This window comes from Anabrus simplex, chromosome 1 (assembly GCF_040414725.1).
Source record: "Anabrus simplex isolate iqAnaSimp1 chromosome 1, ASM4041472v1, whole genome shotgun sequence".
In the NCBI taxonomy this organism is placed as follows: domain Eukaryota; kingdom Metazoa; phylum Arthropoda; class Insecta; order Orthoptera; family Tettigoniidae; genus Anabrus; species Anabrus simplex.
The window spans coordinates 60,129,053-60,147,411 of record NC_090265.1 but is presented as its reverse complement, the minus strand read 5'-3'; the positions used below and the strand labels follow the sequence as shown (position 1 = coordinate 60,147,411).

Here is an 18,359-nt window from a genome sequence, read left to right as displayed (position 1 = left end):
AACACCAAGGCCAAATCACTTCGGCAAGAAGACCATGCTTTGTGTCTGGTGGGACCAGAGCGGTATTGTGCATTATGAACTCTTGAAGCCCGGCAAAACCATTGATGCACAATGTTATCACCAACAAATTATTAATTTTAATCATGCATTGATCGAAAGACAACCGAAATGGGCCAGAAGACATGGCAAAGTGATTTTGTTACTCGGCAAAACCAGTGAAAGACACCTTGAAATCGCTTGGATGGGACATCCTTCCACACCCGCCATACGTCCCAGACCTGGTGCCATCCGACTATCACCTCGTCGCATCATTGGGGCTTGCGCTTGCAGAGCAGCACTTCAACAATTTCGAGGAAATTGGAAAATGGTTCGACTAATGGATTGCCGCAAAAGACAAGCAGTTTTCCTCGCATGGTATTCATAACTTACCTGAAAGATGGGTGATGTGTGTAGAAGCCGATGGCCAATATTTTGATTAAACAAAAAAGAACATCCCTTGAAAATTATGTGTTTTCTTTACCACAATAACCGGCAAAAACTTATGCATACACCTGGTATGTGCTCCTGTTCGTATCTTTCTATATTTGATTTGATTTATTACTTGTTTGTTCCTTTGCATTGTTTATAGGAACTATGTTCTGAATTTTTTTTTTCCAGATGTTACAACAGTTTGCAGAGAATGAAAGATTGGAACAGATGACTGCAGCCAAACAACGACAAAAGAAGTTGGAGTACAGATTGGCTGTCGACAGAATGATGGCAGAACAACGCAAACGTCGCACAGAGGAGATGCAGCGCTTGCTTCAGGAACAAGAGCTGTGGTTAAAGTCTGAAGCGGACAGGTATATTTGCAGTGGAAAGAACTTTCTTGTTTCACAGCTAGCAAATAATGTAGTTCTCTGCTATTTTACATCTTATTCTTCTTAGCCCATTCAGTATTTCTGAGGAAGAGGTCCCACTCATCTCCTTTTATAGTCTCGTCCACTGTGGTCTCCTAACTTACCTTAGCACATCAGACAATCAGAATAAGAAACATCTTCTCTTGAATACTGATCTGTCAGTGTTTTAGTCCTCCAGTGTCAGTCCATTCTGACCTCATGTCAAGCCTAGCTCCAGTTATTGCCCCAAGCTTCTTTCTGAAGACTTCATGTGGCAGTTTTTCTTTATCCAATATCTGTGTTACTGAGACACCCCTTATAAAAATCCCCAGCAAGTTTCTTTCCACGGTTTATTGACAAACAATAGTTTCTTCAGCTGTTGTTTAGTAAGTGATCATATCTGATCATCATAGTAAGAACAGGCAAAACACAGGCATTCATTGCATCCTTCTTGATCATCTTCATCATCATCATTGTCCATTTCCCTCACCCAGCTCCTGCTGGCACCGTACTATCTTCCTGTATCTAACCACAATTGTTCCTCCTTAACTGTATTCCAATCCAGATTTCTTTTAATTATAGTACAGTTAAACCTCGTTAGTGCATTCCTCATGAACAAGTTTTTCCGCTTAGCACATCTTAAATTCGAAGTCCCGATTCTCGTCATATTAAATCTATATAAAAATACAGTAGAAGTCCGCTATAGTGAGTACGGCTTATAACCAAACCCCATTATACCGACAATGTTTTGCTGTCCCTTCAAAATTCATATATTAAACTGTGTATTATCCTTTGGTAACAGCGAGACCCCTATCACTGACGCATCCGTTATTACAAGCGATTAAGCGTGCGTGATTGTTTCCTTTACCAATATTTATGCACCCCAGCGATTATGTTGCATGCAATCTATTATCTTCAGTATCGTTTCCTCGCTATGTCTAGTAGCGAGGACATTCAACATTTAAAGATATGAACTTCATTAACCTGAGAACGGTCGCTGTGGGTCGTCATGACCCGCACGCTTACATTTCCGTTCACTCCTCTTCCACCAATGGAGACACAGCAACCCCCATCCCAGTATCTTCCTAAGTCTACCCCCTCTACACAGCACAACAGGCGGCACTCAGTTCGAGCGGAGCAGTTCTCGAGGAAAGTAGTGTACGGGTCACCACGACCCACTGCGACCTTTTGTGTTCACATAAATGTTCTGAGTTAACATTTCAGTACGTTTTCCTTGTTTCGGTGAAATGGATGACAGAGGAGCAGACCGTATTTGTTCTCTGCTAAATGAATCATTCTCGGCAGAAACAGACAATGAACTGGCAGGTGATGAAAGTGATGTAGGGACTGATGTCGATCCAGAAGAAGAAATGCAAGACGACCAAGACCGGAACACAGATACGGAACAAAGTGATGTTAGTGATGATGAAGTAGCCACTGACGGTGAACATTCGGAAGGCAACTCTACTTCGGATGATGACATCGCACTGCTTTATAGAGGTAACTACACTGGTAAAGACGGCACTAAATGGAAACTGGCTGAACCTACACAATCAGTCCGTACAAGGCGCCGGAGTATTGTGACTCATCTTCCAGGGTGCAAGGGAGCAGCGAAAGAGGCTAACACACCGCTGAAAGCGTGGCAGTGTTTCTTCGCAGATGACATTCTACAGAAGAACGTTGATTATACCAATATATACATCACGAACGTGAAAGAGACTCAAAGAACACAAATTTAGAGGAGATAAAGGCATTACTAGGACTTCTGTTTTATGCAGGAGTATTGAAATCGTCGCACTTGAATGCGGATGAAATGTGGAGTGACGATGGGACTGGAGTACCTATTTTTTGGTCTGTAATGTCTCAGCAGCGCTTCCGGTTTCTTCTCAGAGCTCTTCGCTTTGACGATAAGGGATGGTCACATTAGAATTGCTGGTGATAAACTCGCTCCACTGCGTGAGGTTTTTGAATACATCGTAGCTAAGTGTCAAGCAAATTTCAGTGTATCAGAATATACCACAGTCGATGAAATGCTGTGGGGATTTTGTGGCAGGTGTCCCTTTCGTCAGTACATGCGAAATAAACCAGCTAAGTACGGCATAAAGGTGTTTTCCATTGTTGATGCTCGCACTTTCTACATCCTGAACATGGAGGTCTACTTGGGGAAACAACCACAAGGTCAGTATCATCAGATCCACAAACTCCTGCTGAAGTTGTTATGAGGCTTGTATCACCTATTTCAGGAAGTGGACTTAATGTCACCCACGACAACTGGTTCACAAGCGTTCCCCTAGCTCAGAACATGTTGCTGCAACATAACCTAACAACTGTTGGTACCATTAAAAAAAAAAAAAAAAAGACACAGCTTCCTCTTTGCTTTGTGAAAAGTACGGGGCGTGAGGTACATTCTTCCATGTTTGGATTTGGCAAGAATCGTACAACTCTGGTATCCTACGTACCAAAGAAAGGAAAGGTTGTCATCTTAATTTCAACGATGCACCACAGTATATCTATAGATCCTAGCACAGGTGATACGAAGAAACCGGAGATCACCACGTTCTACAATTTAACGAAAGGTGGGGTTGACGTAGTCGATGAAATGTCGGGAAGTTACTCTGTGGGTAGAAAAACAAACAGGTGGCCCCTTACTGCATTTTTTTCATCTTATGGACGTGACAGCTATCAATGCACTAGTTGTTTATTCCTGGAACAACAAAGACAAACATCAGGTGAGGAGGCAGTTCTTGAAAGAACTCGCCAAGGAATTGGTTACGCCGTATATGAGGACCCGCTTGCTGGCTGGAAATCTTAGCCGTCAGCTTAGGACGGAAATTCTAAGCACTCTGAAAGAAACGGATCCACTCCCTGTGGGACCTCAAGAGGACGAAGGTACCAGAAAACGAAAAAGATGTGCACTGTGCTCCAGGACTGGCAACAAAACGTATCCGACGTGTGCGATCTGTAAGAAGTTTGTGTGTGGAATCCATGGCAAACTGGCTTGCCTAGACTGTCTGGAAAATGCCTAAACCAGAGACTGAGAACTGTGAGAAGCAGGATTTGTACCGGTAAATTTTTTTTTTTATCCTAGCCAGAGATTCGGAATTTATCAGTTGTTTTCGACGTTTATTAGTTTCTATTATTTTTTATATGTTTACTCGTACCAAAAGTTTATGTGTGAAAATCATTGAAAAATTCAATATGGTGCCTATTCAAAAATGATCCCTAAAACTTTCTTCATGCACTTAGAAGGCAGTCGTGTAAAATTATTTCTGACTTTTAACAATATTCCAGAAAAGATACTAATTTTTGTAACACATGCAATTAAGTGGAGGTTTTGTATCAACGTTTAAAAAAATAAATTTATAGTTGTATAGTAAGAGCATAAATAAAGGTTCGGTTGATTCTATGTCCAAGATAATAGTATTAATTGATGTACAAACATAGTTTTTAAAAAATAACAAGTCCTGACGAAATAAGTTAAATGATAATTTGTGGGTCATGGTGACCCACCGCGACCACTTTAAGATGCACCATGTGCGCGACCACTGCCGGGTTAATGTTTCCGTATTGAATTGAGATTAACGATAAGATATCTATTATGTTCAACCTTTTCAATACTAATTAGGTACGTGTTTATGTTACAAATACCTTTTATTCAACTTTGGGACCGGTTTCGACATATATAATGTCATCATCAGCCATAAAAAGATCACAATATATAAGCAAGGACACAATCTGTAACTGACTATTCACACCATGTGTCATAACAGAAGAGTAATGGCTTAATAATTAAATCTGGCGCAGTGACACATTGAAGTAAACATAAAGTCTCTCATTATTCAAGGAATAAAAGGAGGTTCTTCGATATGTAGTCTTTGTGCATCCGTTCAATAGAAGGCTCCGATAGGCTTCCAAAGTAAAGAGTCATTTAAAACACACACACGTGATATGCGTCAACCAGAGTGTCGAGAACATATTTGAGTCACTTGTAATTTATACCTGATAAAAATTTAATACTGATGAATATGAAATCAGTCAGTGGTAAAAGGAAGGAAATATAAAATGTGGTAGGTCTGGAGGGGAGGAAGATGGGGGAAGAAAAAGATCTTGTTAGGGGATTAGTAGGTTTAAGGTGGGTCTTGTGAACAATGTGGTGGGGGTTTGTAACATGATAGGGTACTGTGTATCGTAGTAAATATTGACCTATTCGGAAGATTAAAATACCGTATTTACTTGTGTATTAGATCCCCTCGCGTATTAGACCCCACCGGCTTTTCGAGATAAAGAAAATGAAAAAAATAAATCTTGCCTATAAGACCCCCCAACGTAATTCGTCAGAGAACGATGACGATTCCGCTTCGAAGCGCGTACAAGTCTTATTGCAGCTCTGATGACATTGCACAAATTTGTGAATAGTTTCGTCCGTTCGACATACGCAGTGAAAAACACGTCGAATCCATGCGGTACATCTGCGTTCCGTAGTTAAGAAACGTTCACCTCTGTGGCATACGTCTACTGCAGCTCTGATGACGTTGCACAAATAGATGAATAGGCCTAGCTTCGTGTCCAACCCGCATTGCAAGCATGCATCAGTCATGCTATATGTCTTTGTTTTGTAGTTAATAATGTCCGGCATCGTAACGGCTAGCACAATTAGTTGCTGTTTTCGGCGGTCTGACTTCGATTCCCGGTACCATACTGCCAGAGATTTACGAATGGCAGGAAGGCTGATATGCGGTAAAAGCGGTACCTGTAACTCCCCTCCACTAGGCGTGTATCTAAAAAGAGCTGTATCACCAAGGTACGTAGAATACAAGGTAGGGATCATGAGAGAGGTGCGCAGTAGCAAGCAGAGCTGTGACGTCACGCAGGACCCTCGCGTTTAATCTGCTCTGAATGAGGTAGAGGTAGTTCGAATAAGAATCGCTGTACACGCAGAAGCTAGGTGCTAATTATCCACGATAGTAACATATCTGTGGTGTATAAGAAACCGTGTGTGTTTATTTTATGTGATGAAACGTAAAAAGCAGTAACAGGGTACACTTTTCAATATGCTTTGTCTTGCCATTGCAGGCTGCACAAATCATAACAGGCACGCGAAGGAACGAAACGTACACTTTCATGTATTCCCTAAAGCCACTGACCTAAATGAATGGTGACAGAAGTAATCAAGACATTAGCGAAACCTATCTTTCTCAGCTTCGAGGGTTCGGAAGGCTTTATGACCATCCTCTTCCGATAGCTGTGACGCGAAAGGTGAGAGTAGCCTCAATGCTTCTGAGGCGATAAGAAATTCCATCTGTTCTTCGAAAGATTATGAAACATTACACCCAAATATGTTACATGCTACTGATGAACTCGATCAAAACTCGGATGTCGTGTGCCAGTCTAAGGCCAGCGTTGAGCCCACAACATCCTATTATTTACCGGAGGATGAGCAAGGGTTTGTTAAAGCCCTTGAAGAGCTAGTAAAACAGAGAACTTCATTGATATTTTAACATCACCTCACAAAAGGCATTGCACTTCACTATTACAGTAGAGTAATAATAGATCAAATACAGTGTGAATCCAGCTGCGTTTCTGAAGTATTTCGATCTGTATAAAAGGTTGTAACAATGCTAAGACTGTGATCGCAGTGGAATTACCATTCCATATGTTCGTGTTCTCAACACCTATGATAACAATAACAAGGGGCTCTAATTGTTACAGTTACAGAACGAACATTAAAGCTTGATGACTGCAAGAAATTGTCCGTTGTTACAAGCAATATTGGGAAACTATAGACACTATCAACAATACAAACAGCAAATGTTAGGAAACTGTCCACAACACAAGCAGTACAGTAAATGTTCTCCTCCAAGTGCCAGGCACTGACAAATTCCACGTTAACATTAGATAGGCCATATAAATTAATGAGCCTGCATATTAACATTCTTAGCACTGGTTTCATATAAAACATAATAAATTGCCTTTCAGAAAAAAATAACAGGTACTTTATACACAAAGTGTAATGCTGATATTTTTAAAAAAAGAACATCAAACACACTTATCCCTAGCATCAATGGAATTTCTTTGCTTTTCTTCTTTCTATATCGGTATTTTATTAACTGAAAGCCGGTCTCTTGAATGTCTTACTTTTGCTTAAAGCGCCCATTCGAATAAAAGAATGGCTTCTCACGAAGCAACTTGCAAACTCATAAATTTTGGGGAATTCCTTCTTCAGGATATCCGTAAGGTTTGTGATGATGTTAGAACCCTCTTTCAGTTCTTTCCCGTGGTAAAATTGAAACTACCGAGCTTGATAACTGCAGTCGCTTAAGTGTGGCCAGTATTCAATATTCGGGAGATAGTGGGTTCGAACCCCACTGTCGGCAGCCCTGAAGATGGTTTTCTGTGGTTTCCCATTTTCACACCAAGCAAATGCTGGGGCTGTACCTTAATTAAGGCCACAGATGCTTCCTTCCCACTCCTAGCCCTTTCCTGTCCAATCGTCGCCATAAGACCTATCTTTGTCGGTGCGACGTAAAGCATCTTGCAAAAAAAATGGACCTCTTTTTGAAATATAATTTCCACCCCTTGTAGTTTGACCTGTTTTCTCTCCGTAATTGTTTTCTATATCGAGGTTCTTCTTCTTTACCCTAAAAGCTACAATATAGCCTGTGAATTTTTCAAGCAGCTCATCACGATCCTTGGTTTCACGACTGTTCTCGAGCTGTTTTACTAGCTCTTCAAGGGCTTTAACGAACCCTTGCTCATCCTCTGGTAAATAATAGGAAGTTGTGGGCTCAACGCTGGCCTTAGACTGGCACACGACATCTGAGTTTTGATCGAGTTCATCAGTAGCATGTAACATATTTGGGCGTAATGTTTCATAATCTTTCGAAGAACAGATGGAATTTCTTATCGCCTCGGAAGCATTGAGGCTACTCTCACCTTTCGCGTCACAGCTATCGGAAGAGAATGGTCATAAAGCCTTCCGAACCCTCGAAGCTGAGAAAGATAGGTTTCGCTAATGTCTTGATTACTTCTGTCACCATTCATTTAGGTCAGTGGCTTTAGGGAATACATGAAAGTGTATGTTTCGTTCCTTCGCGTGCCTGTTATGATTTGTGCAGCCTGCAATGGCAAGACAAAGCATATTGAAAAGTGTACCCTATTACTGCTTTTTACGTTTCATCACATAAAATAAACACACACGGTTTCTTATACACCACAGATATGTTACTATCGTGGATAATTAGCACCTAGCTTCTGCGTGTACAGCGATTCTTATTCGAACTACCTCTAGCTCATTCAGAGCAGATTAAACGCGAGAGTCCTGCGTGACGTCACAGCTCTGCTTGCTACTGTGCACCTCTCTTGTGATCCCTACCTTGTATTCTACGTACCTTGACGATACCCTTATCCCTTTCTTCTACGGGATCGAGTATGAAGTGAGACGAATCTTCGTAGCGAGTTTTTACGGCCATATGCCCTTCCTGACGTCAACCTCACCAGAAGAATTAATGAGATGTATCGAATGACGTGATATGAGTAACTAAAAAGTACTTTTATATGTACCATAGGCCTAAAATTCATGTTCACCATTTTTTGTCTTTTTACGTTTAGAAACATTGCCTTCCAACGAAAATAGCCAGTATAACTTAAATACATTCTAAGTTTGTTAAATAATAGTATAGAATGTTTACACGTACAATTTATAGCTCTTTATAACCTAGAAGTCATGTGTTCACTGCACAAAATTTTGAGTTCATCTCATATTGGACCCTCCTTTATTATTTTTGGCTGTAAAAGTGGGGAAAAAAGGGGGTCTAATACGCGAGTAAATACGGTACTTAAATACTTTAATTAAAAAATCAAATAGAATATTAGTTTTTTCTGAGACTTCGTTCAGATTCGAATTGGAGTTGAAGAACTGGTCTAAGTGAATGAAGCAATTTTCTGCGACGTCAAGAATAGGGCCTTTGTCCATATTCATGAGCACCTCTATATCTTGTTGTATGTTGCTGAAGCTATGCTTTGAATCTTGAATGTGCTGGCCAACCGCCGAGTATCTATTATATTTTGTAGCATTAACATGTTCCATGTATCTGATTTTGAAGTTCCTCCCTGTTTGACCAATGTACGAGGATTGACAGTTTTGACATTGGAATCTGTAGACTCCTGATTTTTTATAATGTTAGTCTTGTTAATTGAGCTGGTATTATATAAGATATCCATATTTCTATTGTTAGTTCGATATGCAATTTTGGTGTTGTGTTTCTTCAGAATATTTGTAACTACGTAAATATCTTCGTTGAATGTGAAGGTTGAAAAATAATCAGTTTTAATTTTCTCTCTAGTTAAGAGTTGAATTTAGGAGAAATTTTCATTTGTTGATAATGCGCTCTCTAAATGCATTGTCATAACCATTATATTTGGCTATGAAGTGGACTGTATTCAATTCTTTATTTAGATTTACTGTATTAAGTGGTATACTGAATGCCCTGTCTGCTATATTGTTGTAGGTAGCATACTTGTGTGCTTTGGGATGAAAAGAATTTTTCTTGATGGTAGTGGCTGTCTGTGTTGGTTTTCTGTAAATTTCGTATTTTATTGATGAAGGAAGTCTGTTTAATGTGAGGTCCAGAAAATGTGTACTTCTGTTGGTCTCAGATTTTAGAGTGAACTTTATCTGCGGATCAATATTGTTTAAATTTCTAAGAGTGGTGGCTGCATCAGAAATTCCTTCGTCAAGGATAACGAGTGTATCATCCACAAATCTGGCCCAAAATTTTATGTTTGCAAAGTCACTGCTGTTGTTAATTGCTGTATGCTCTAAATGGTCAATATATATCTCAGCTAAAATTCCTGAAGCCGGTGATCCCGTTACTCTTCTGTTATGACACATGGTGTGAATAGTCAGTTACAGATTGTGTCCTTGCTTATATATTGTGATCTTTTTATGGCTGATGATGACATTATATATGTTGAAACTGGTCCCAAAGTTGAATAAAAGGTATTTGTAACATAAACACGTACCTAATTAGTATTGAAAAGGTTGAACATAATAGATATCTTATCGTTGACATTCAACATTGTCGACATTCAAAGGCGATTACATAAAATCAACTTCAGGGTCCGTATCGCACTTACACAGATTCCACCTTGTCGATACACTAAATTGCTTAAGGCAACTTATTGGTTAAAAGTGGTACATGTTTTGTACTTATAAACATCTTCAGCCAAATAACACTGTTTAGATGAAAAATTCATATAATGACAAAGTATCAATGCTTTAGAGGAAGTGTCCTTAAAATTTTGTTTTTAATATAGTCAATCTTCTTATGTTAATTCACTCTATCAACATTGTAAATATGTATCCAGTATTCAAACCTCCAAGTTATACCCTATCAGAGAAAACAATTTAAGTAAATACAGCCACCTAAGTGTTTTGGAAATACAAGATTTTATGTCTATCCTGAAATTAGTTTTAATTAAGAACTATTTCACTTTCGACAGTATTATCTACTAGCAGGAGGGATTGGCCGTGCGATCGCTGGCTTCCGGTATCTTAGCCAAAATTTATTTAGATTTTTTGTAACATACTAAAATTGATAACAATAATAACTTCAATAATATTCTTTTTTGGGCTAGGTATGTGGATGATAATTTAGTAATCTTAGATGAGAGCACAACAGACGCTGCTTCCACTCTTGTCAACCTTAACAATATTGACCTGCACATGAAATTTACACTTGAATCCGAGCATGAACAAAGAATACATTTTTTAGATCTGACCATCATTAGGCAACCAAACTCTTTAAAATACAATCTTTTCAGAAAACCTACCCAAACAGCTTCTACTATTCGTCAAGATTCTTCACATCCCCAAATCCATAAAAGAGCATCTTATAATAATATGGTTCATTGAGCCTTTACTGTCCCAATGACCGAAAGTGATCTTAAAAAAAGAATTGAACAGTATTCATATGATTGCTAAACTTAATGGATACAGTAGTTATTTCATTGAAAGTATTATCAATAAATACAAACATCGCCCTTTAACCACTCTGAAAAAAGAAAAACCAAAAGTTACTTTATTTTCTATCTTCACATTCAATGAAGATATTTATAAGGTCACTAACGTTTTTAAAAAACATGATGTTAAAATATCCTTCAAAATTATCTATAATAATGCAACAATCTTACACAACTCATCTTCTATTAATAAAATTGATTGCTTTTCAAAATCTGGTGTATATAGGGTAAAATGCAACAGCTGCAATTTTACTTGTATTGGACAAACAGGAAGGAGCTTTAAAATAAGATACTTGGAACATGTTAATGCCCTGAAATACAATAAATTTTCAGCTGTTGGGCAACACATGAACGATTACAATCATAAACTTACTGATATTAAGCATGATATGGAAATTCTCAAAATTATGAATTAAAAAAACCCTCCTTAACATAGCAGAGAACTGCTTTAAACATCTAGACCAATATTTTAATCCAAATTACAATCTTAATGACATTTCCGAAAAACCGAATATTCTTTTTAACCTGCTCATTCATCTTTTCAGAATCTCAAAATCAAATAATCAAGGTCTGAATTTTCATTCTATTTACAGTACTTTACTTAGGCAATCTTCCGTATTACCTCATCCCTCAGCCCTGCCTTAATATCCACCTCTTCTCCTTCCGCTTCCTTTCCATTCTCTTCTCTTTCTCCCCGCACCTCCTATACAAGACTTCCTTTGAACCTCACCTACTCCACCCCCCATTCTCACTTCATTTCTAGCTCCGCTCAGCTTTATACAACACGATGTAATTTCCCATATAACATATTTCATTTAGGTATTTTCTTCCCCTTAACTTATCTCTTTCTTTCTTAGCTGTCAATTATTCAATGTCAACTGCATGGTCTGCATTGAACTGCAAATTTCTAACCACCTTTATTTAATTCTATATATATTAAACCTCCACACGCAACAACCATCGTCCTTCAAGATTCTAGAAACAGAAGAGCTCTTTTCTAGCATCATGCTCTGCATCCATGTGTACTAAATTTATAAACATCTTGAGAAGACAGCGTGACTACAACTCAGTTGATCTTTAACTGGAAAGCAACATTTCTTATGAGCCAGCCTATATTGATTTCTATGACCAGCAATTTTAAGGATTACTTTTACAACTTTTTAATGTTATACAGCGCACTAGACGTTTTTATGAATCTCTATTTTTTTAACATAGTGTAGCGCATCTCTCGATTCTTAAGCCTCCACACACAACAGTCACCTTCCTTCCAGTTCCAAAAAACAGAAGAACCTTTTTAGCATCCATATGTTATTACATTTACAAATATCTTAGGAAAACAACGTGATTTTGGCTCAATTGTTCTTCGAATGGATAACATCATCTTTAAGGAGCCAGCATATATTGAATTCCTTGACCAGCAACTTAAGGATTTCTATCTTTAACAACTTTTCTAATTTTGTACGGCGCACTGGACTTTTTACGAATCTCTATCATAGAGCTATTTTTTAACATAGTGCAGCACGTCTCTTAAATCTTTCTCACATGGTATGTACAATTTTGAGACCTTATGTGTCTTTACATTGTTTAATTTCTTCGATACTTATGTATTTAATTTGCTTTTGGATGATGATGACCTACAGTTAGGTCAAAACTAGTCCCTAAGCATATATGTAATTTAAACTCTGTACAATTTGTATTGAAAAGCTGGACCTTAATAATACTTTATTTTAACTCTATTGCATCTTTGGTACGGCATAGTTTTCTCATTATGTGCATTTGCGAGCTTTCTCGTGGACATTCAAAGGCAATGTTGGAGTTGATTAGTAATGCCCATCGACTGCTGTTCTCTAAAGAAAATACGAAATGGAAGAGTATAACAAGTTTTCGTAATAAATGCGTCAATAACGTGGCCGACAGCAGTTGTTAACTCGTTAAAAATAATGGCTGAAATAAACGATCTCTTATCTTTAATGTTATATACTGAATGGATTAAGAATGTGACACGCCTCAAGATATGGCTCAGTAGGCCTCCATCACTTATTTCAGAGGATAGTTCATATTTTCTCGCGTCTAGTTAAATTTCAGAAAGGCTATTCACATGTAAATTTTTAGCTAGGATAACTCGTTTCTCCACATGCGTTTCAAATATGTTTTCATGACACATATACGGTTAAAATGAAATAAGAAATAATGTAGTTCATCCTATTCAATACAAACATTTTTCTATTAACACGGTTATTATCAGAAATTATGCATACTATCTTATGACCTATATCTGTTAATACTTTAAGGACTTGCAAAGTTAGTTCTTCTAAGAAATGTGACGTTAGGTTCTTACATGGAAACAAACCAACAATGTCTTTAATTTTTTTAAGAATGGATGACAACATAAAGGTTTGTACAGTTGTAGCTAATGTTGCGTTATTTTCTCCACTTTTACTACTAAAAGCAACTCCCTCTACCTTTCCTCCTTTATAGTTAAGCTCAGGTTTTACATAGACTTCATCCAAGAACAAGTTACAAAATCGTTCATGTTCATTTAACAATTTTACTTTCTTCTTCAAGTAATTCCAATGTGAATCATCTATACCCGAATTTCCCGTGCCTAGTTTTGAGGTAAAAGACTGCAAATACACAGGGTGAGGCATTGTAAGGAACGTTGACTGTCTTATCTTCTTATACGCCCCAGGAAATGCGAAAAATATTGAAGCGAGCCATGTTATTAGTATACAGGAGTAAGACACTTTCATTGCAAAGGCTAAATTTAACTGTACCTTGCAAAATTCTAATTTATCAGTAATGATACAGTCATCAACTTCACTTTCAATTTCATCGATTATTTTGTTCACAGTTTCTATTTTGTCGTGGACAGTCACATTTGAGTCACAAGCAAGACTAAACAGGAAGTTTCAGATCCTTTCTAAACTTGACCATTTTAATATCTTGCCCCCGTTACCTAATGCACGTATATCAGGGTTATCATTCATGAAAATACCATGTTTTATGGCTTTAAAATCAAGAGCCTCGTTTAATGTTAAAGAAGTACCAATTTTCGGAATATTTTCCTCAGTCATATAAATTTTGAAAATACATAGACTTTGGCTGTCGAAATTGACAAAAACTTTGTCAAAATCTAATTTGCATTTAGTAACGTCATCGAAGTCCTTGATCCTGTCATCTTCTTCCTCAGCTTTCTTTCTTTCTTCTTCCCGTTTTTCAATTTCTTCCTGTCTTTCAATAGGAGTTTTCCTCGGTCTTGAAAGATTTTTAGACAGATAGGCAGGCACATTTTCAAGCTTAGTAGGAATAGCGTCGTTTGAGAGTTTTAAATGGTTACGTTTTACTGTTAAAATAGACCCATCAGGTCTTTTAACAGAATCCTCCTTAATTATGAAACGTTCGTCGAAGTATTTTATGCACGCAACTGAGCTTGCTGAAGGGACAAATTCTGTTTGATGGATGGCTAAGATCCACTTTTGTTTACGAACCAAGTCAATAGGAAATTTAAACACTGAAATATTGGGCTCTTTTGAACTATAGTTGCTTCTACAACCAGGTACACAACACGACATGGGCATAATTCACAATGTTCACACAAGTTTGTCATTAAACACTATTGATAGCCTTACTGCTGCGAGGTTCATATCAGCCTACAAGTCACTGGCGAAAAATAAAGCGGATGGCTATTCGTGTGACGTAGCACCGGAAGTGGAGGGGGAGCCTTATGGCCTGTATATCTAGTTGGCCTTGCCAAAGGCCAGCACGTTAACCATTTAGCCATGGAGCCGGATGGTTGTACGGTGCCTGTGTGTAATGTCACTGGATCTCAGGCAATAGTGAAGAGAGAATGACATTCTATTAGCCTCTACAAAAACGTTTCTCAAATCTACAGAATGGCATCAAAACTTGAGAGCCTTCAAATTCTTAGAAAGGCCATGGCTACTCAGTGGCAGAGTTTTAAGGCGTCGACTGTACCTGACTCTTAGTAAAATTAAGTTTTATAGACAGCAGGAATATTTTCGTGATGGATAGTCATAAAGATACGTGGAACAGGTATTGCCGGCAAATTTTCAACGGGTTCTCGTCAATATTATGACGCCAATTTTAAGTTAATTGTTATTAAACCCTCGGAAATGTAGAATAATTGTGCAGCCGCAAGAAAATATGGCATAGGCCTAAGTAAAGCCAATATTTGGCATCAGCGTGAAGACAAAGATAGCTAAAAAAAATGTGTACTGAACAAAAAAAGTATTCAGTGGTTTGCAACAAGGACTCTTTAAAGAAGTCAAAAATGAAATTGTGAGGTATGTACACGAAAAATGCAAGGGTCAAATGGCCATACCGTGGCACAATAAACTTGTTCGTTTACCTTCAACATTCGCGATTAGGCCTACCTGTATACATCGCTAGCCGCTGAAGTTGGCCGAACCCGGAAAGCAAGACGTGTGTGCAGCGGTAACTGGTCATAACTGATGCTGAGTAAAAGTACCGTTACAGTTTTATAGACAGCAAGAATATTTTCCTGACGGATCGCCGTATTGTAGAGACACATGGAATAGGTATTGCCGGCAAATTTTCAACGGGTTCTCTTCGGTATTCTGATGCCAATTTTAAGTAAATGGTCATTAAACCTGGAGAAATAAAGAATAATTGTGCAACCACAAAAAATGCCGTATAACGAAAGCCAATGTTCGGCGTCTAAAAATGCGTACTGTACAACAAAGGCATTCATATGATTTTACATAGAACTTTTTGAGCCTGATTTAAATTCTTTTGAAGGAAAAAGTGGGGTTCGTCATGGATTCAGAGAAGTACGGTATTGTAATTTTTTCAGAATTAGTAAATATGGCATTGCTCCTGAAGTGAAAGTCTGTTTCTAAAATGTTTAACTTCCTGACGCTCTTCTAGGAGCACATAGCACACCTTTATTTCCTCAGCTAGGCAGTCACTCTGTTTATGACAATGTTAGGAAATACTACCACTGTCTTCATTTGCTCATATAACATAATAAAGTACTCTTTTAGTTTTCTTATTACATCTTTGCACTCAGAGCCAACTTTTTATTTTTTGAAGAATGCATCTTGTGGCCTAATGCAAAACATCTGGTGGTCATAGTTTACTGGCTGCGAGTGTCAATGGTTTCATTATCTCCTAATGCATACAGTAATACTGTAGTCAACCAGTTTAATCAGTAGTTGCATCATTTGAGTTTGAATCAGCAGGAAACATTACTGTATTGTAGAACATGAAAATATAGTAAAATCCTTTGTAAGCTCAGAAACATATGCACATAATCATTAACACCTTGAAAACTTGCCTAATCTGAGTATTCATGACTTTTAAAAATTATCCCTCTACCAAGTACATCTCTTGTACCATGGAACTTAACAAAAATTGTGATCCTTATTTGTAAAATCTTCTTATCTTATTAAGATGTTACTGAACACTTCTGATCCTTACTGCCATACTTCATTCCATGGAAGGAATGTCACCAATAAAATTTATATATGTAAGTAAAATTTTTTTCCCTCTGTAAATTAACTAAATACTTGTACTCCCTATTTTTCAGGAGGAAAATGATTGAAGAAGAACGTCTTCGAATGTTGAAGGAACATGCTGCAGCATTACTGGGCTTTTTGCCCAAGGGAGTTTTACGTCAGGATGATCTTCCTCATCTTGGATCAGAGTTCCTGGAAAAGTACAGTAAACTGAATATTGGTGAAGGTCCTGAAACTGAAACTTGTCGTGTACATCCACCCGAAACAAACTGATGGGTGCTTTTTCAGTTGAACACTTTCTACGCTGATAAACTGTACTTTTCTCTGCCGTCCCTCATGTACATCACAGCTTATGTTAAATTTCTGATACAAAATGCTTTGTTAAATCTAATGTTATTTATTTACTTCTCTATACCAATAAAATTGCTTGTTCTTTTTTTTAAAATTATGCTTATATTATTTTTTATCTTCCTTAGCAGAAGTAAGTCCTGTTCTCGTAGTTCTAGGGTTTCAACAATTGGACAGCTGAAGCATAAACAAATTTCTACAGTGAAACACCTGTGGAAATTTATGTACAAAATGTCCGTTATTAAGAAATACCCGATTTGGGAGATGGTGGGTTCAAACCCCACTGCTGGCAACTGTGAAGATAGTTTTCTATGGTTTCCCATTTTTACATCAGGCAAATGCTAGGGCTGTACCCTAATTAAGGCCAAGGCCACTTCCTTCCCAATACTAGCCCTTTCCCACCCATCCTACATTGCCATAAAACGTTGTTGTATTAGTGCAATGTTAAACCTTTAGCAAAAAGAAACCCTGTGTGCTATTTGGAAAAAGTAAAACAGATTTTGGGACACATTTTCCGTATGAACACACATCTGTAGTTGAAAAGTAAACAATATTCCATCCATGAAATGAACATATTTTTGATAGACTTTAAAGCAAGTAAATGTCCCCCCAACTAATTGCTGGCAAGAAGGAGGTAAGTTCAGTGATGGGTCTGTCACCTTTCAGCTTCTGACCTTAAAAGCAGACCTGTAATGGAATACATCTATGAATACCACAGAAATTGGCTAGAACACCTAAACAGGATGTACAGAAGCAGGATCCCCAAAGCAGTCATAAACTACTGCCCCGGTGGGAAGAGATCTCTGGGACGTCCCAGGAAGAGATGGCATGAAAATGCAAATCTTTTGTATAGACAGTAACAGTTCTTCTATAGGACTAATACATGAAAGAATGATGATGATGATGATGATGATGATGATGATTATACCTAATACAGTAATACAAAATAAATAGTGTAGGGTACATTAATAGAGTGCGGTGAAACTTCTTCTAGATCAAATTGAAGTAACATGATATAAGCCCTTATACTTCCAAGGTAACGATCTATCCTTACTGGCCCTTATTGTTATTATTTTATTATTTACATGCCAGATAGCAGCATTTTGCATGGAATAAGAAGAGTGCAGTTGTAACTCACGTTATACTCCGTGGGAGCTGTTGACTATCCGGACTTTGGTTTCACTAGAATAATTATTGCACAACCGAAGATTCTACATTGAATTCCAAAGAAGTCAGAGCCATTGGAGGACCCAAAGGAATGGCTTACCCTAACGGAGTGTATTGTCACCAATACTCTTCAACATTTATACAAATGATCAGCCCAGACCTCATGCAACCAAAAGTTTCATATATGCCGACAACCTTGCTTTAACAGTACAGACAAGTGATTTTGAAGAAGCAGAACAGATGCTTACAGGAGCTCTAGAAACCTCTTCTGACTACTACAACAAGAACCACCTGAAGCCAAACCCACAAAAGACTCAGGTCAGTGCTTTCCATCTTCGAAACCGACAGGCAGGAAGAAAACTGAAAGTGACTTGGGAAGGCACTGAATCGGAGCACTGTCTTACACCCAAATACCTTGGAATTACCTGAGACAGGTCCCTCACCTACC

At 38.0% G+C, this 18,359-nt stretch overlaps 1 protein-coding gene across 1 annotated transcript in view; it reads left to right on the top strand.

Annotated features, from left to right (window-relative positions):
* LOC136861115 (meiosis-specific nuclear structural protein 1) overlaps positions 1-16,808 on the top strand; it is a 162,240-nt gene extending 145,432 nt beyond the window's left edge. The window contains exons 9-10 of the mRNA XM_068228024.1: positions 658-842; positions 16,468-16,808. Of these exons, the coding sequence (XP_068084125.1) occupies positions 658-842; positions 16,468-16,669 (387 nt within the window). The 3' untranslated portion in view covers positions 16,670-16,808. The remainder of the gene's footprint in view (positions 1-657; positions 843-16,467) is intronic.
* The last annotated feature ends 1,551 nt before the right edge of the window (positions 16,809-18,359 follow it).